Below are 15,353 nucleotides of genomic sequence, written 5' to 3' on the forward strand. Positions count from 1 at the left end.
GCCTTTGGCTCAGGGCGTGATCCTGGAGACCCGAGATTGAATCCCATGTCGGGCTCCCGGTGCATGGAGCCTGCTTCTCCCTCTGCCTATGTCTCTGCCTCTCTCTCTCTCTCTCTCTCTCTCTCTCTCTCTCTCTCTGTCTCTCTGTGTGTGACTATTATAAATACATAAAAATTAAAAAAAAAAAACAACCCAAAATCAGATGCATAGTTTTATAGTAAGTCTGTAATTCTTTTTTTTTTTAAGCTTTTATTTATTTATTCATGAGAGACACAGATAGAGACAGAGAGGCAGAGACATAGGTAGAGGGAGAAGCAGGCTCCATGCAGGAAGCCTGATGTGGGACTCGATCCCAGGACTCTGAGATCACATCCTGAGCCAAAGGCAGATGCTCAACCTCTAAGCCACCCAGGCGTCCTGTAAATCTGTAATTCTGAGTCTAAAAAAAAGATATCTGATTATCTTGAAATACCAATAGGCTAACTAAAATAAGAAAATCTATATAATTTAATTTTGCTCATGAATCTCATAATTAGCCATGAATGAGGAGAATAAGTAAGATTCAAATGAGATAAAAATGATCAGCCCTGGGCAGACCAGTGGCTCAGCGGTTTAGTGCTGCCTTCAGCCCAGGGCCTGATCCTGGAGACCCGGGATCGAGTCCTATGTCGGGCTCCCTGCATGGAGCCTGTTTCTCCCTCTGCCTGTGTCTCTGCCTCTCGGTCTCTCTCATGAATAAACAAATAAAATCTTTAAAAAAAAAAAAAAAGATCAGCCCTTTCAAAGCCAATGCTAAGAAAATTACAGCAATGTAGCATGCCAATGGAAAATATCATTACATGATATGATGAAGACATAATAAAATTACCTATATCATACGACCTAATCAGTATTTTAGCTTTTTAAGAGAACTTATTTACCCATCTATTTGGAAGGAAAGAAAAAGGGTATCAACCATCCCTCTCCAAAATAAACATCATATACAAAAACTAATTCAAAATGGATTGTAGGGGATCCCTGGGTGGCTCAGCGGTGTGGCGCCTGCCTTCAGCCCAGGGCATGATCCTGGATTCCCAGGATCAAGTCCCACATCGGCTCCCTGCATGGAGCCTGCTTCTCCCTCTGCCTGTGTGTGTGTGTGGGTGTGTGTGTCTCTCTCTCTGTGTCTCTCATGAATAAAATCTTTGAAAAAAAAATGGATTGTAAACCTAAATGTAAACACTGAAACTATAAAACTTTTAACAGAAAATAGAGGTCTAGGGATCCCTGGTTGGCGCAGCGGTTTGGCGCCTGCCTTTGGCCCAGGGCGCGATCCTGGAGACCCGGGATCGAATCCCATGTCGGGCTCCCGGTGCATGGAGCCTGCTTCTCCCTCTGCCTGTGTCTCTGCCTCTCTCTCTCTCACTGTGTGCCTATCATAAAAAAAAAAAAAAAAAAAGACTTGAAAATAGAGGTCTAAATCTTCATGACTTTCAATTAGCCAATGGATTCTTAGATATGACACCAAAAGCAGAAGCAGAGAAAAAAAATGGATAAATTGAATTTCATCAACATTTCTGTGCTTCAAATATTAACCTCAGGAGATAACTACTATCAGGTATTATTTATGGTTACCTAGATAACCACTACCTAGTATTTATGGTTACCCTTTGCTAAAATTTAGCTAATGTGTAGCTAAAGAAATACAACTATTTCAACACTATCCTAAGAGTAAACGTGACTTAAAAAATGAAATCTGGAAATTTTTGGAAGTCTGTTACTAGAGATGCTTCACAATATGACTTTATCATATAATTCTGAAGAATAATCTGCTACCTATCTATGAAGATCAACTGATACATGTTCAGGTCAAAATGAAAACTGCTTTACTATTCCCACATAAAATCTAATTAGGAAAATAAATCTGCTACATACACAGGGGCACCTGAGTGGCTCAGTCGGTTAAGTGGCTGCCTTCAGCTCAGGTCATGATCCCAAGGTCTTGGGATGGAGCCCTGCATTGGGTACCCTACTAGATGGCCAGCCTGCTTTTCCCTCTCACCACTTGTAGTCTCTAGCATGCTCTCTCTCTCTCTCTCTCTCTCTCTCTCTCTCAAAATAAAATCTTTAATAAAATAAATCTGCTACACACACACACACACACACACACACACACACACAACAAAAAAACCCATATGTAATGTGAATCCCAATAGGAATGACCACCAGATTGACTTTATGGACATTTCTTTCCAACTAACATGGAAAACTGAGACCCTGCTTTAAGTAGTGATACTCTACCAAGTTTTGGATCATCAGGGTATCTGCTCCTCTCCATTAGTATAGATATCAAATATACAATACAATGCAGAAGGGGTGATAATATTATGAGGTTATTAGGACTTTTAAAGTTAGGAGTTACTTTCAATATCTCTATTACTATTATTTACTTAACTATACATTCCATCCTATTCCAGAGATGCTATATGTTCATAATACATGCATGTATATGCTCATAAGGATTCAGAATAATTTTGAAAAGAATCATCAGCCTTTAACTGCATTTATATACTCGAGTGTTTCTTATATTTCTTGACTCAAATAATACAGTTACCATGGAATATCAGGCAACAAGGAAAATAAAAGGAAAAAGAATAAACAGAAATGAGAGATTTCAAGATGCCTGGGTGGCTTAGTTGGTTAAGCATCCAACTCTTGATTTCAACTCAGGTCATGATCTCCAAGACATGAGATCAAGCCCTGAGTCAGGCTTCCTGCTCAGTGGGGAGTCTGCTGGGATTCTCTCCTTCTCCCTCTGCCCCTCCCCTCTGTTCATGTGCATGCATGCATGGTTTCTCTCAAATAAATAAATAAATAAAATCTTAAAAAAAATAAAAAAAGGAGAGAGATTTCAAGTTTTGAATCTTACCTAAATCAGTCTTAGGAACTATAATAGTTTTTAAAGGGAACTATTAAGATATCTTATTTGATTATTACACATACCTTGCTGAGCTAAAGTTGATCTTAGCATCCCAGTCTTTGACCAGATTTTTATTTGTCCATCTTCTCCAACTATAAAGAGAAAAATAATTGATATTTTTATCTATAGGAAATAAATTTAAACATGAAATTCGCATATAAAAATCAGTATATCTATATTAATACATATTTAAGGGATCCCTGGGTGGCGCAGCGGTTTGGCGCCTGCCTTTGGCCCAGGGCGCGATCCTGGAGACCCGGGATCGAATCCCACGTCGGGCTCCCGGTGCATGGAGCCTGCTTCTCCCTCTGCCTGTGTCTCTGCCTCTCTCTCTCTCTCTGTGACTATCATAAATAAATAAAAAGTTAAAAAAAAAGAATTAAAAAAAAATACATATTTAAAATTCAGACACAATTTACTCATTAGGTGACAGTGTTTCATAACTGTAGAATTTAATTGAAATTACTTTGAAATAATTTTATCAGAGTAGCCTAACTCCCATGCCAAAAATTTTTATCTTTTTCCTTTAATCTTAGATTTATGAGTATATTATTCAAATAATGCTATCAGGGATCCCTGGGTGGCGCAGCGGTTTGGCGCCTGCCTTTGGCCCAGGGTGCGATCCTGGAGACCCGGGATCGAATCCCACATCGGGCTCCCGGTGCATGGAGCCTGCTTCTCCCTCTGCCTGTGTCTCTGCCTCTCTCTCTCTCTCTGTGACTATCATAAATTAAAAAAAAAATTTTAATAAAAGAAAATAATAACGCTATCATTTTCACTGAAATATTCATCCTAGAATTCTAAGAAAAGTGCTTTCAGGACAATAAGAAGAGTTGCAGGCAAATTCTCCAGTGAGTTAAGCTATCCAACATCTTGAATCTGAGACAGAACCACCCAGCTAAATTAAGTTGTTCCTTGTTCCACAGAAACTGTGAGATAATACATGTTTATTATCTTAAGCCATTATCTTTTAGGGTTATTTGTTAGACAACATTAGATAAATAATACCACAGCTGAAGATGAGAATACTTACAATAGGGCAGGAGGTGGGAGAATGACGGAATGAAGGTAAAGTTCAGTTAAATAAGAATATTTTGATATTTAAAATTTAAAGAACTACAACTTTTATTTACCCCATAATTAGCCATTTCAAAAGCCTCAACAGAACATTCTCCATAAGTCATAAAACTAATAATTAATATGACATTCTGAATTATAACATTACCTACCAGCCTAGTTCAATACTGTGCCAATTATATGTTCTTAAACAATGAAATACATTATTACTAAAGAATATATTCTGATTCTGTGAAAATTTTTCTTTAAAAAATGTATTTAAAGGACACCTAAGTAGCTCAGTGGTTGAGCACCTGCCTTAGGCCCAGGGTGTGATCCTGGAGTCCTGGGATCGAGTCCTGCATCGGGCTCCCTGCATGGAGCCTGCTTCTCCCTCTGCCTATGTCTCTGCCTCTCTCTTTCTGTGTCTCTCATGAATAAATAAAATCTTAAAAAAAATAAAATTAAAAATGTATTTAAAATGTCATTTTTGCAGACAGCTTACCTGTAACTAATGCTGTTCCTTCATAATTCCATCTTCCTGCAAGAACTGCTCCACAGTGAGCTTCTACGCTCTTTTCCACTCTTCCTAACTTAGAAATTAGATGAAATTTACCTAAAAGAAATTATACTTGAGAAATCTATTTGAATTTACTCAATCAAAACGAACAAGGGGTGGTAGAAAGGGAGCTGGGCGGGGGGTGGGGGTGACTGGGTGATGGGTACTGAGGGGGGCACTTGATGGGATGAGCACTGGGTGTTATGCTGTATGTTGGCAAATAGAACTCCAATAAAAAATAAATTAAAAAAAAAAGAATTTACTCAATCAACAAGTATCTGTTGAGTGCCTACTACTAGACTAGTTAGCATAGTGCTAGGCACTGGAGACCTAAGGACAAATAATACTCCTATTCAAATAATTGTTCCTACTCTCAAGGAAAAAACAAATCCATTGGAAAATAGGCAGGAAAACAAAATTATAAAACCTTGAAACAAGTGGTGTAATAGAAGTATGTATATGATGCTACAGTAGATCAGAAAAACAATAAATCTCCTCTGGGATATGGTCAGAGGGGCTGAGAAGCAGAGTTTTGCAATCTTGGTGGGGTTTGTTTGTGTTTTTCTTGGCAAGCTATAGAAAAGCTGGAAAAGGTGTAGAGAATAGCAACTAGGAAAGTTAAATGGTGTTAAAAAAATAAACTGAGGCAAGGGCACCTGGGTGGCTCAGTGGGTTAAGTATCTGACTCTTGATTTCAGCTCAGGTCATGATCTCAGGATCATAAACTGAGTCCTACATTGGGCTCTATCCTTGGCCTGGAGCCTCCTTAAGATTCTCTCACTCTACTCCTCCTCCCAACCTCCAATCTCATTTAAAAAAAAAGATTCTCTCTTTCTCTATGCCCCTCCTCTCCTTTCTCCCTCTCTAAAAATAAAAAATAAATAAACTAAGGCCTACCAAAAAATTTTAAGAGTTTATTTGAACAAAAATTTTCCAATTGGGCAATACTAAACCATAAGTGGTAAAGAAGGGGCTTTACCAATAGGAGTTCAGGGAGAGACTTTTAGAGAGAAAAGGTAGAAGCAAAGTAAGGAAATTATTGATTGGCTATAGCTTAAGGCCTAGTTGGCTATTTGTGACTGGTTGTCCCTTAGGTTTCAATTTCAAAACCTTGAAGCATTTACAGACTGAGATTTTGGTTTGCTCACACTGGCCAAAGGTTTTAGGGCCATCTGTTTAACGGCCATGTTGTTTAATTTAACAATTTATAATTCCAAATTTTATAATACTTGCCTTAAAAGATTTCATATTGTGCCAGGCTCTAGGCAGAAAAAAAGGATCAGGCTACTTGGTTGCTAGCCTCAAAAAGTTCACACATATATAGGTAAAAAGTAAAAACTTACAACTGTAAAGGACCTAAGCAAACTAAGGATTCTCAATGGGACAAATCAACTGTGCAAAGAATAAATGCTACATAAAGCTGAGAAAAGATCAGTGTAGTTTTTAAATCATGAGATCTAGGAATATATAGCTCATAATAAAATAACTAAGTACAGTGAAATTAGAAACCTCCCCCAGGGATCCCTGGGTGGCGCAGCGGTTTGGCGCCTGCCTTTGGCCCAGGGCGTGATCCTGGAGACCCAGGATCGAATCCCACGTCGGGCTCCCGGTGCATGGAGCCTGCTTCTCCCTCTGCCTGTGTCTCTGCCTCTTTCTCTCTCTCTCTGTGTGACTATCATAAATAAATAAAAATTAATAAAAAAATTAAAAAAAAAGAAACCTCCCCCAAATCAATATATATATATATGTAGATACACATATATATTAAAACATATATATATTTCAAAGTAAAAAAATAATGTGGCTATCTCATCAAATTTTGACTCAGAGAATTTATTTTGTTTGAATTCACTTTCAACCTAAGGCTTTTCAAGACTGGCTTAATATTAACACTTAATTAAAAATATATCTAAGTCAGATGCTTGAGATAGCTTTAAAACATTTCTCTGGAAAACTCTAATACAGATGGCCTTGAAACATTTAACACCCAGCACCCTGTGGTTATTTCTGTAACCATCTACCCATTCTTACTAACAAAGTCATTACCTCTTTTTTTACACACAGTGCAAATTATTTGCAGCTCTGTTGCAGCATTTTTTATTGGCTATGATCCCTGATCTGTATCAGGGCAGGGGGCCATGTCTTAGTCATATTTTTATTTGCAATAGTGTGTTTACATAATCAGCATTTGTTAAATTTAACCAACTCAGTAACTATCTCCTAAATTAAAATAAATAAATAAAAAATAAATAAATAAAAAATAAAAAAGACTGCACTGACATTCTTTTTTTCTCATTCCATTCAATAGCTTTCTTTTCTCATCATTCATTTTCTAGGCTGTCTACAATAAGCTACTCTTCTCCTTCATCTAACTACCCACTAGCAGCATCTACTTTTCCTCATACCTTCCTTTTAACTTTATATTTATTGCTGGGTCATTTTTTAATGTAATAAGATTACTCTGAGTTCAACTGTTATTATTTAACTGTTATTATTCAACTCTGAATAAGATTATGCTGAATTCAATGTTATTATATAATAGTATTATTATATTCTGAATTCAACTTGAAATTAATTGGGATATACTTTTTTAATGCATTGCTTTACAGAGAAAACGCAAGGGGGAAAAAATCTCAAAAGAGGAAACTAAAGATGACATAGAGTAAGAGGAAAGCTAATCCTGTGGCCATTGTTTACTTTATCCAGGTCTGTTCTCACTAAATGTTAGCTTATTGCCTAGCACAGAATATCCACATAATAAACAACTCTTGCATAAAATGAATGAGTCCATCATCAAAGAGATTAACCAATTAACTCTTAAATCAGAAATGAAAGATCCAGAAATTTCCTTTCAATTTATTCCACATTTGAGAAATTGTATTTATTTAGATCATTGATTTTTTTTTATCCTAAATTACCTAATACTGATTTTTCTGATAAGTGCTAAAATTATTCTTGCTTCCTATGACCTCACAGAAGACACATACTACGACAGCTAGGGTCAGCTCTTTGCATAGATTTGGCACTCAATAAATCTATTTTGTCTAGGTACCGATTGCTTGAGTACTATACCCACCAAAAAGCATAAATATAAAATTACATATATATTTTTATTTATTAAAAAATGTTCTAAGTAGTATTCATACCCAAAGTGGGTCTTGAACCCAAGATCCTGATCAAGAGTTGTAAGCTCTACCAACTGAACTGGCCAGGTGCTCCCATATTGTAAATATTTTAAGCCCTAAATTATCCATTTAACTATTTTGTTTCTTCTCTCCAACTTTTCTATAATCTTTAAAAGTGCAAGACTCAAACTACAGATCAATTTATTTCTAATTATTTGCAGGAGTGGTGTTGAGAAGAGAATATAATGGATACAGTTATATTAATATATTGATTTATTGAACAAAAAATAGATTTAGAAAACAAACATGGATATTTAAATTCTGAGGTACAAAATTAACCTTTTGTTTGTTAAAGAAAACAAAACTTTTTTAAAAGAGGGAAATGTTATAAAAGAGAAAAAGAACAGAGGAAACATTAAAATTATATAAAACACATTTCTTAAGGTTAGAAATGCCTTAGGAAATGTCCATGGAAACATGAAAGGGCTTGGAATAGGGTGTTAGGCAAAAGGACACAAGAGCACTTTTGCAGACTGTTTAATAGCAGAAATGATTTGGCAGATGGTTGCAAAAAGCCACAGAGATCTGTAACAAACTACTAACTTATGATAAAAAGAAATGAACACACAATTTCTTTTTAAAGTGGGATTTTTAAGTAGACATATTAACTAATAAAATATGGGACTTATTTTAAGATATCTAATACAATGTATTAAAAAAAAAACCTCATCCATCTTTCAGTAAATATAATTTAAGGAGAATTTAGCAGCTTTACAAAAGATTTTATACCAGAATTCCTTTACATGGCAGCTCCTCTAACGCATTTTACATAATTCAATTATTTTTTAAATGTAAATCTTTTACTACAGTGTCAACTATCTCTTCTAAAAAGTAATATACAGCTGCATGAAATATTCAAAAAGTAGTATTAATGTTGGAGAGAATTATTGGTAAGAGAAAATACTTGGCAAAAGTCTATGTATTTCAAGACCTTCCATCAAATCTCAGGAATCTCTTTTAGAATGTTACACTGTACAGAAGAGGGACTCAAAAACTGTAACTCTTTTGTTTGGACTTTGGGGGAGAAAAATCAAGAGGAGAAAGTTGGTGGCAACTAGAAAAGAGAACCTCCTGAGCAGTAAATTAAATTCTGAAGAAAAATTTAAGAATTGGGTCATCATACAAAATGAAAAAAGTCCTAGAGATCTGCTGTACAATGTTGTGTTATAGTTAGCAATACCACACTATATATTTAAAAACTTATTAATAGGCTAGATTTTTTTGTTATGTGTTTTTTTAACCAGAATAGTATTATTTTTTTTTAAAGTATTGGGTTATCAAAGAATACAGCTGTGATATATAAAATGACCTCAGATGTTTATCCGGCAGCAAACACCTTGACCAACTCCCACTACTTTCTTCTGTCTTAAACATTTCTTTTTTTATTTCTGGATGCTCTTTTCTACCTTATCCATTTCTTTTCTTTGATCTATCATATTTTTCCAGTCTATCACAAGTTCCTAGATATCCCTTATCCTAGCTTAGAAGAAAATACTCAACTATTCTGCTTTGGTTCACAGGTCTTCCCACATCTAGCTGTGGCATGTAATGTTATTTGTTTTTTTATGCAATAAAAATAAAAATTAAATTAAATGCTATAGTTTCTCAAGAGTCATAGGGGCGGGCAGCCTGGTGGCACTGCGGGTTACTGCTGCCTGCAGCCTGGGGTGTGATCCCGGAGACCTGGGATCGAGTCCCATGTCGGGCTCCCTGCATGGAGCCTGCTTCTCCCTCTGCCTGTGTCTCTGCCTCTCTCTCTCTCTCTCTCTCTCTCTGTCTCTCATGAATAAATAAATAAAATCTTAAAAAAAAAAAAAGAGTCATAGGGGCACCTGGGTGGCTCAGTCAGTTGGTATCAGCTCAAGTCATGATCCCACTGTTTTGGTTTCTAGCCCCCTATCCAGCTCCATGTCAGCGGGGAGTCTGCTTCTCCCTTTCCCTCTGTTCTGCCCCACCCCACCCTGCTCCTGTGTGCTCTCTCGTATGTGCTCTCTCATGCTCTGCTCTCTCTCTCTCTCAAATAAATAAATAAAATCTTATTTTTAAGTCAATATATTTATACTTATATATTTAAATAAATTTCACAAATTTATCTTTTGAATTACATGCTTACATTAAATTTTTTCCCTAGCAGAAAGTGTTTTCTCTAAGGCCAATTTGAAATAGAGACCCAAGCAATTATTCTTTAGTTGAGTGTAATTAAGTGATCTTAATAGAGAAACACTCAGACAACATAAATTATCAAGACTTATAACATTTATTGTCCATATGCACCAGATAAAAGTCAATTCTCACATACTATTAAGTTTAAAAAGGAAAATGCAAAGGAAATATATGGTATGACTCTGTGTAATAAAGAAGATGAAATGAGAAAATATGCCTGTATCTGTTTATTTTTGCCAAAAGAAACACAGAAAGGATAAACCAGAACCAAAGAGATCGTTTACCTATAGGGAGTAAATAGAAATAGGGTGTATGGGATTGAGTGGGTAGGAGTGGTGACAGAGCTTTGAGTATTTTTTTTAATATAGCATTGTCTTTGTGGAACCATCCCTGTTAATGTTTTACATATTCAAAAATAATCAAATCAATAAGGATGGAGGAGAAAGGAAAACTTAAGTAAAAAACAAACACAAATAATACATTTAACTATACTCTAGATGAATAACATGACAGTTAAGGAAGGGGGAAATGCAAGTAACTTTTTAACACAGGACTTTAACTCTATATACTCAGTATAAAGATAAAAGCAAAAGTTAATAATATTAAACTAAAAAAATAATAATAATATTAAACTCCAGTTTTTTGAAGTAGTATAATTAGCTATTCTGAAGCGACCTATGTGTATTGTAGAATTGAACAAGTGAGTAAATATATTGAGAATAACAGGCTCCCTCACTGTTTCTAAGTATGGAAAAGAGAAAGACTAGAATTAACCCTGTGATGTTGAATTGGTGGCATCAGAATGAACTCATGGTTTTTAGTATGGAAAGGAAGGAAGGAGAAAAGGAAGAAAGGAAAAGGAAGGAAAGAAAAGGGAGGGGGAAAAGGGAGGAAGAAAGAGAAAGAAATAGCTGTAGATATATTTCTTAATATATATTTATATCCCTATTTCTTAGCTATCTGAAGGACCTTGAAATACAGCATTGTTAGCATTCTCATCTTGTTTTTAAAATACTAATAAGCACAAAGAAAAGAACAGGTCTTCTTGGAGAAATGGATGATTTAAGGGCTGGAACTGGGAAAACACAAGATAAGCCCTAAACATCTTGTGCCAGCAAAGAAGTGCTCAAAAATGATGAGGAAACATTACCCCACCTCCAGAAAATTCACTGGAGCTGGCTAGATGGGGTTCCACTGGCCAAATGTGGGGCAATTTTCACAACAAAATCAAAAAATTATAACAGCAGGATACTAAAAAAAATAAAATAAATATCTATGAGTCTAATCTGACATGATTAAACAAAAAAATGGGTAGGAGAGGGGAGACTCTTCTTTGCAGCAGAACATCAACTAATCAATATGGAAGGAATTACAGAGTTTTTTTAAAAAAAACCCACCATTTGGCAACCATCTGAGTAATAATGATTCAGCCGAATATCAACAATAGATGCTAAAATAGTAGGAGGAAGTTGAAGGAGGAAGAGAATATTTTTACATAGTTTGAAAGTATCTGTTCACAGATTTTTTATTGAAAGGTAAAAATAGTAACTTCACAGTGGATTAATTTAGTGAATACAACCTTCCAAAGTAATCAAAGTTAATATCACTAATAATGGGTCAAAACAGCATCATGAATCTCTCAATCTGATGCCCTAATTATTGCTTTAAAAAATGTGTAAGCAAAACCTAATTATGAGGAAATATCAGACAAACACAAATTGCGGGACTCTCTATAAAGAAAAAACAGGTTTTTTTTTTTTTTGAAAAAACAGGTTTGTATTATTCAAAACTGTCAAGGTCATAAAAGAAAGGCTGAGGAGACTCCAGATTAAAGAAAGTTAGAGAGATATGACAAAAGCAATGCGTTATTCTGTACCAGAAAAAAACAAATTTCTATAAAAGATGTTATTACAATTGTTAAATTTGTATATGAACTGTACATTTAATATAACATCAATGTTAAATCTCCTGATTTTGATCAATGTTTTGTAGTTATATAACAGAAAATCCTTGGGGTGCTTGGGTGGCTCAATCAGTTAAGCTTCTGTGTTCAGCTCAGGTCATGATCCCAAGGTCCTGGGATCAAGCCCTGCATCAGACTCCCAGCTCAGCATGGGAGCCTGCTTCTCTCTCTCCCTCTGTCCCTGCTTGTGTATTCTCTCTCTTGCTCACTCTCAATCTCTCAAATAAATAAATAAAATCTTTAAAAAAAAAAAAAGAAACCCAGAAAATCCTCATTCTTGGGAAATGCACTTAAGTATTTATGGTAAAAGGCGCATGTCACACGTCTATAAGTCTATAAATTACCCTTAAATATTTAGGGGGAAAATATGTGTGTGTGCGTTTGTGTGTGTGTGTGTGTGTGTGTGTGTGTGTGTGTGTGTAGAGAAGAGGGGTAGGGAGAGAGGCAGAGAGCCACTGATAAAGTACATGGGATAAAATGTTAACAATTAATGAATTTGGATAAAGGATATGCAGGATTTATTTATATAATCTGTACTACCTTTCGGTAAATGTGAAATTATATAAAAAGTTTTGTGTTTTTTTTTTAAGTCAACCCTTCATTTTATCATCTGAGGTAAGCCAAATTCTAGCTAGATTGACTCTAGCTCACTTAGAGTCAATCTTCTAAGTGCCAACTGCTTTCACACACTATCTCACTTAATCAAGACTCAGAAAAATCAGGTTAAAAAAAAACTATGGTAAATTCTATCTCCAAAGAAGTGGAATCTGATTTGATACTTTGCCATAACATCCCTTCTCTCTTCTGGTTAGCCCTCTTCTCTCTTTCCCTTTCCATGGTGGCCTGAGGCCTGCTATGCTCAGTCAGTGTCTCATTCCCTTGACTAAAATGATTCTCTCATGGGCATATAACCCAAGCTCGAACAGGATTCTCTCTGAAACTTGTCTGCAAGAGATACTGAGGAAGAAGCACTTTCTCTGCTGACATTTCTTTTCTAGGATGAGTCTTGGGCTCCTGGCTGCTACTATGCTCACCTTGGATGGAGAGAGCCCATCCAAGAGATGGTGAGAACGGGGGCTAATGCAGCTGTATTTGGAGATCTACCCCTGGAGTTACGTGAACCCAAAAAACCCCATCTGTGCATATATTACCCAAGTAAGTTTCCATTACTTTTGATGGATGTATCAAATCGACATAGTAGATATAATGTAATACAGACAAAAACAGCTCACATTATTTCTAAAATAAAATCATTCCCTCAAAAAAGAAGAAAAATAATGCTTTTTACTCAACAGTAATAAAGCTACAGTCATATTAAATAAATCTCCAACTATGTTAAGTGGAAATCAACATGTACTAGAAAATAAAGACAATATCTAATGGCTTACTAAATGTTGCATGGTGTCCATATTTTCACATGGTTTCTAATTTTTTTTAGTGTGGTTATGTTATAAAGTAAAATTTGATGAAATTAGAAACTAAAACTGAGAAAAGCTTAATAACTATTTTCTGTGAGATGACCGAAAAAGTAAAGCTGAAAGCTCAGATCAAATCCCAGGATATGCCAGCTTAATTCACTTCCTTCCATGACCATATAGCTTTATAGCCTAAACGCAAACCAAATGACTACAAAGAATATAGATTAAATATGTGTAGATGAAGGTATGCAGATCTAGAAATATTGGCTTTGTAAAACAACTAAAAGCATAAGTCATACTAATAGACTATGTCTTTTAAATACAAAGATGAGTGTATGATATTTATTAAAAACTTACCATCAGAACTTGTGAGGACAAAGCTTTCTGCTTGAGTTTGTTTCTTTATGCCTAAACTTTTTGGAAACCAGTGAAGATCTATTGGGTAAATATCATCAGGAAGCTTTACTATTTGACTTGTTTCACCAGTTAACAAGTTCCACTTCACTATCTGATGATCATCACTACATGAATACAGTTCTTCAGCAGTAGTCCAGCCCACACAGCTTACTAATTCTTGATGTGTCACCGTGTTAAGGAGACATAAAATGAAAAAGCCTTAAATCTTAATAAATAAAATAATTTGCAGATGTAGGTTATAAGAAGAAGATAAAATAGGGTCAAATATTTCAAGCTTCTAAATATGCTTTTCATTTCATGACTTTCATATTTTTCCCATATAAAGGAAAATAACATCAAGACAGTTGTAAGAAGAATGGAGAGCAAGAAATCCACATGGCAAAGAGGAAAAAAAGAAAGATCTGGCAACATGAAAAATCTTAAGTTGTGTTACAAAATATTCCATAAATAAGGTGAAAAGATACACAAAAACACCTAACAAATCGAAAGGTATGAAAGAATATACACTTAACTGTTGGGAGATAGGTGAAAAGAAAAGGGAACTATAGTTTTTAAATCTACGTAGATCCATAATATTTAAGTCATTAGAATAAATATGTCTTATTTTGATAAGTTAAAAAAAATCAAAGTGTTAAAAGAAGACTGAATTCTAACAGTAATATACCTCCTTAAATCATACATTATAATCACAATTTACCTGGGAAAAAACCTACAGCTTAACTGCCAAAACTAAAATCTTACCATACTTTTTGACATTAAACTCAGGAAACAATTCAACTATAATTTACATGATGCATAGCAGTGGATAAGATATGAACTCTAGAATTCCTACTTTATTTAACCTATTTTTCTCGGTCTCTGATTTATCAGAATTTCTAGAAATTGAGGAGCTCAACTAGCCCTCTCTTCCTCCACCATAACTGGCTGGTTACCCTAGCAGAACCGTGTGTATAGAGAAGGCATTTCAGTTTGCCATTTACAAGGAACCTTTCTCTTGTTTATATCTGGGTATCTATATTACCAGCTCATTCCTAGTTGGGTTGTTTGTTCTCCTGTTGTTTTTGTATAATCCTTTTACTTCCTTCTCCTCTCACTAGTGCTTTCTACTGGCTTATTTCAGCAACCAAAAAACTCTAAGGAAAAAGAAAGAAACAATGTGCCCAGTATTCTGGAATGTTCTAAGATTTGTTTAATACTTCAAAATGATAGATTAAGCAAATAACCAAAAAGGTAAAAGAGAAATTATAGGCAGATCTTAAAAGTCTGCAAAAATAGATAATAAAGTGGCATTGGAATATTCAGCATATAATCTAAACAAAAGGACTGCAATATCCTGAGACCATTGCTGAAAAATTGTTCCAATATAATTGCTATAACCTAAACAATGTTAAGTAAAACCTAACATTAGAAAGGGAGAATGTTAGATAAAACCAAGAAAGGAAAAAATATACAGACACATACACACACACACACACAACACACATCCGTTCCAAAACAAAAAACAGTATGTTTATCTTTACATAAATTGCTGTAAGTACACATCACATATGTGTGATGTATCTTATGACTAAGATATCTTAGTCATATCTAAGACTATGGGAGAAATGAGGGACTGACAGATTAAGAAAGTTGG

At 35.2% G+C, this 15,353-nt stretch overlaps 1 protein-coding gene across 2 annotated transcripts in view; it reads right to left on the bottom strand.

The window, feature by feature from the left end:
* The window catches only part of IFT80 (intraflagellar transport 80), a 125,529-nt gene that overhangs the window by 94,292 nt on the left and 15,884 nt on the right, over window positions 1-15,353 (bottom strand). The window contains exons 3-5 of one of the 2 annotated variants that reach the window (XM_055308321.1): window positions 13,661-13,880; window positions 4,521-4,631; window positions 2,983-3,051 (exon numbers count right to left, since the gene is read on the bottom strand). In XM_055308321.1, coding sequence (XP_055164296.1) covers window positions 2,983-3,051; window positions 4,521-4,631; window positions 13,661-13,880 — 400 coding nt within the window. Of the gene's footprint in view, window positions 1-2,982; window positions 3,052-4,520; window positions 4,632-13,660; window positions 13,881-15,353 lie in introns of those variants that run through there. The other variant, XM_055308322.1, reaches the window with a different exon arrangement.

This window comes from Nyctereutes procyonoides, unplaced genomic scaffold (assembly GCF_905146905.1).
Source record: "Nyctereutes procyonoides isolate TBG_1078 unplaced genomic scaffold, NYPRO_anot_genome, whole genome shotgun sequence".
In the NCBI taxonomy this organism is placed as follows: domain Eukaryota; kingdom Metazoa; phylum Chordata; class Mammalia; order Carnivora; family Canidae; genus Nyctereutes; species Nyctereutes procyonoides.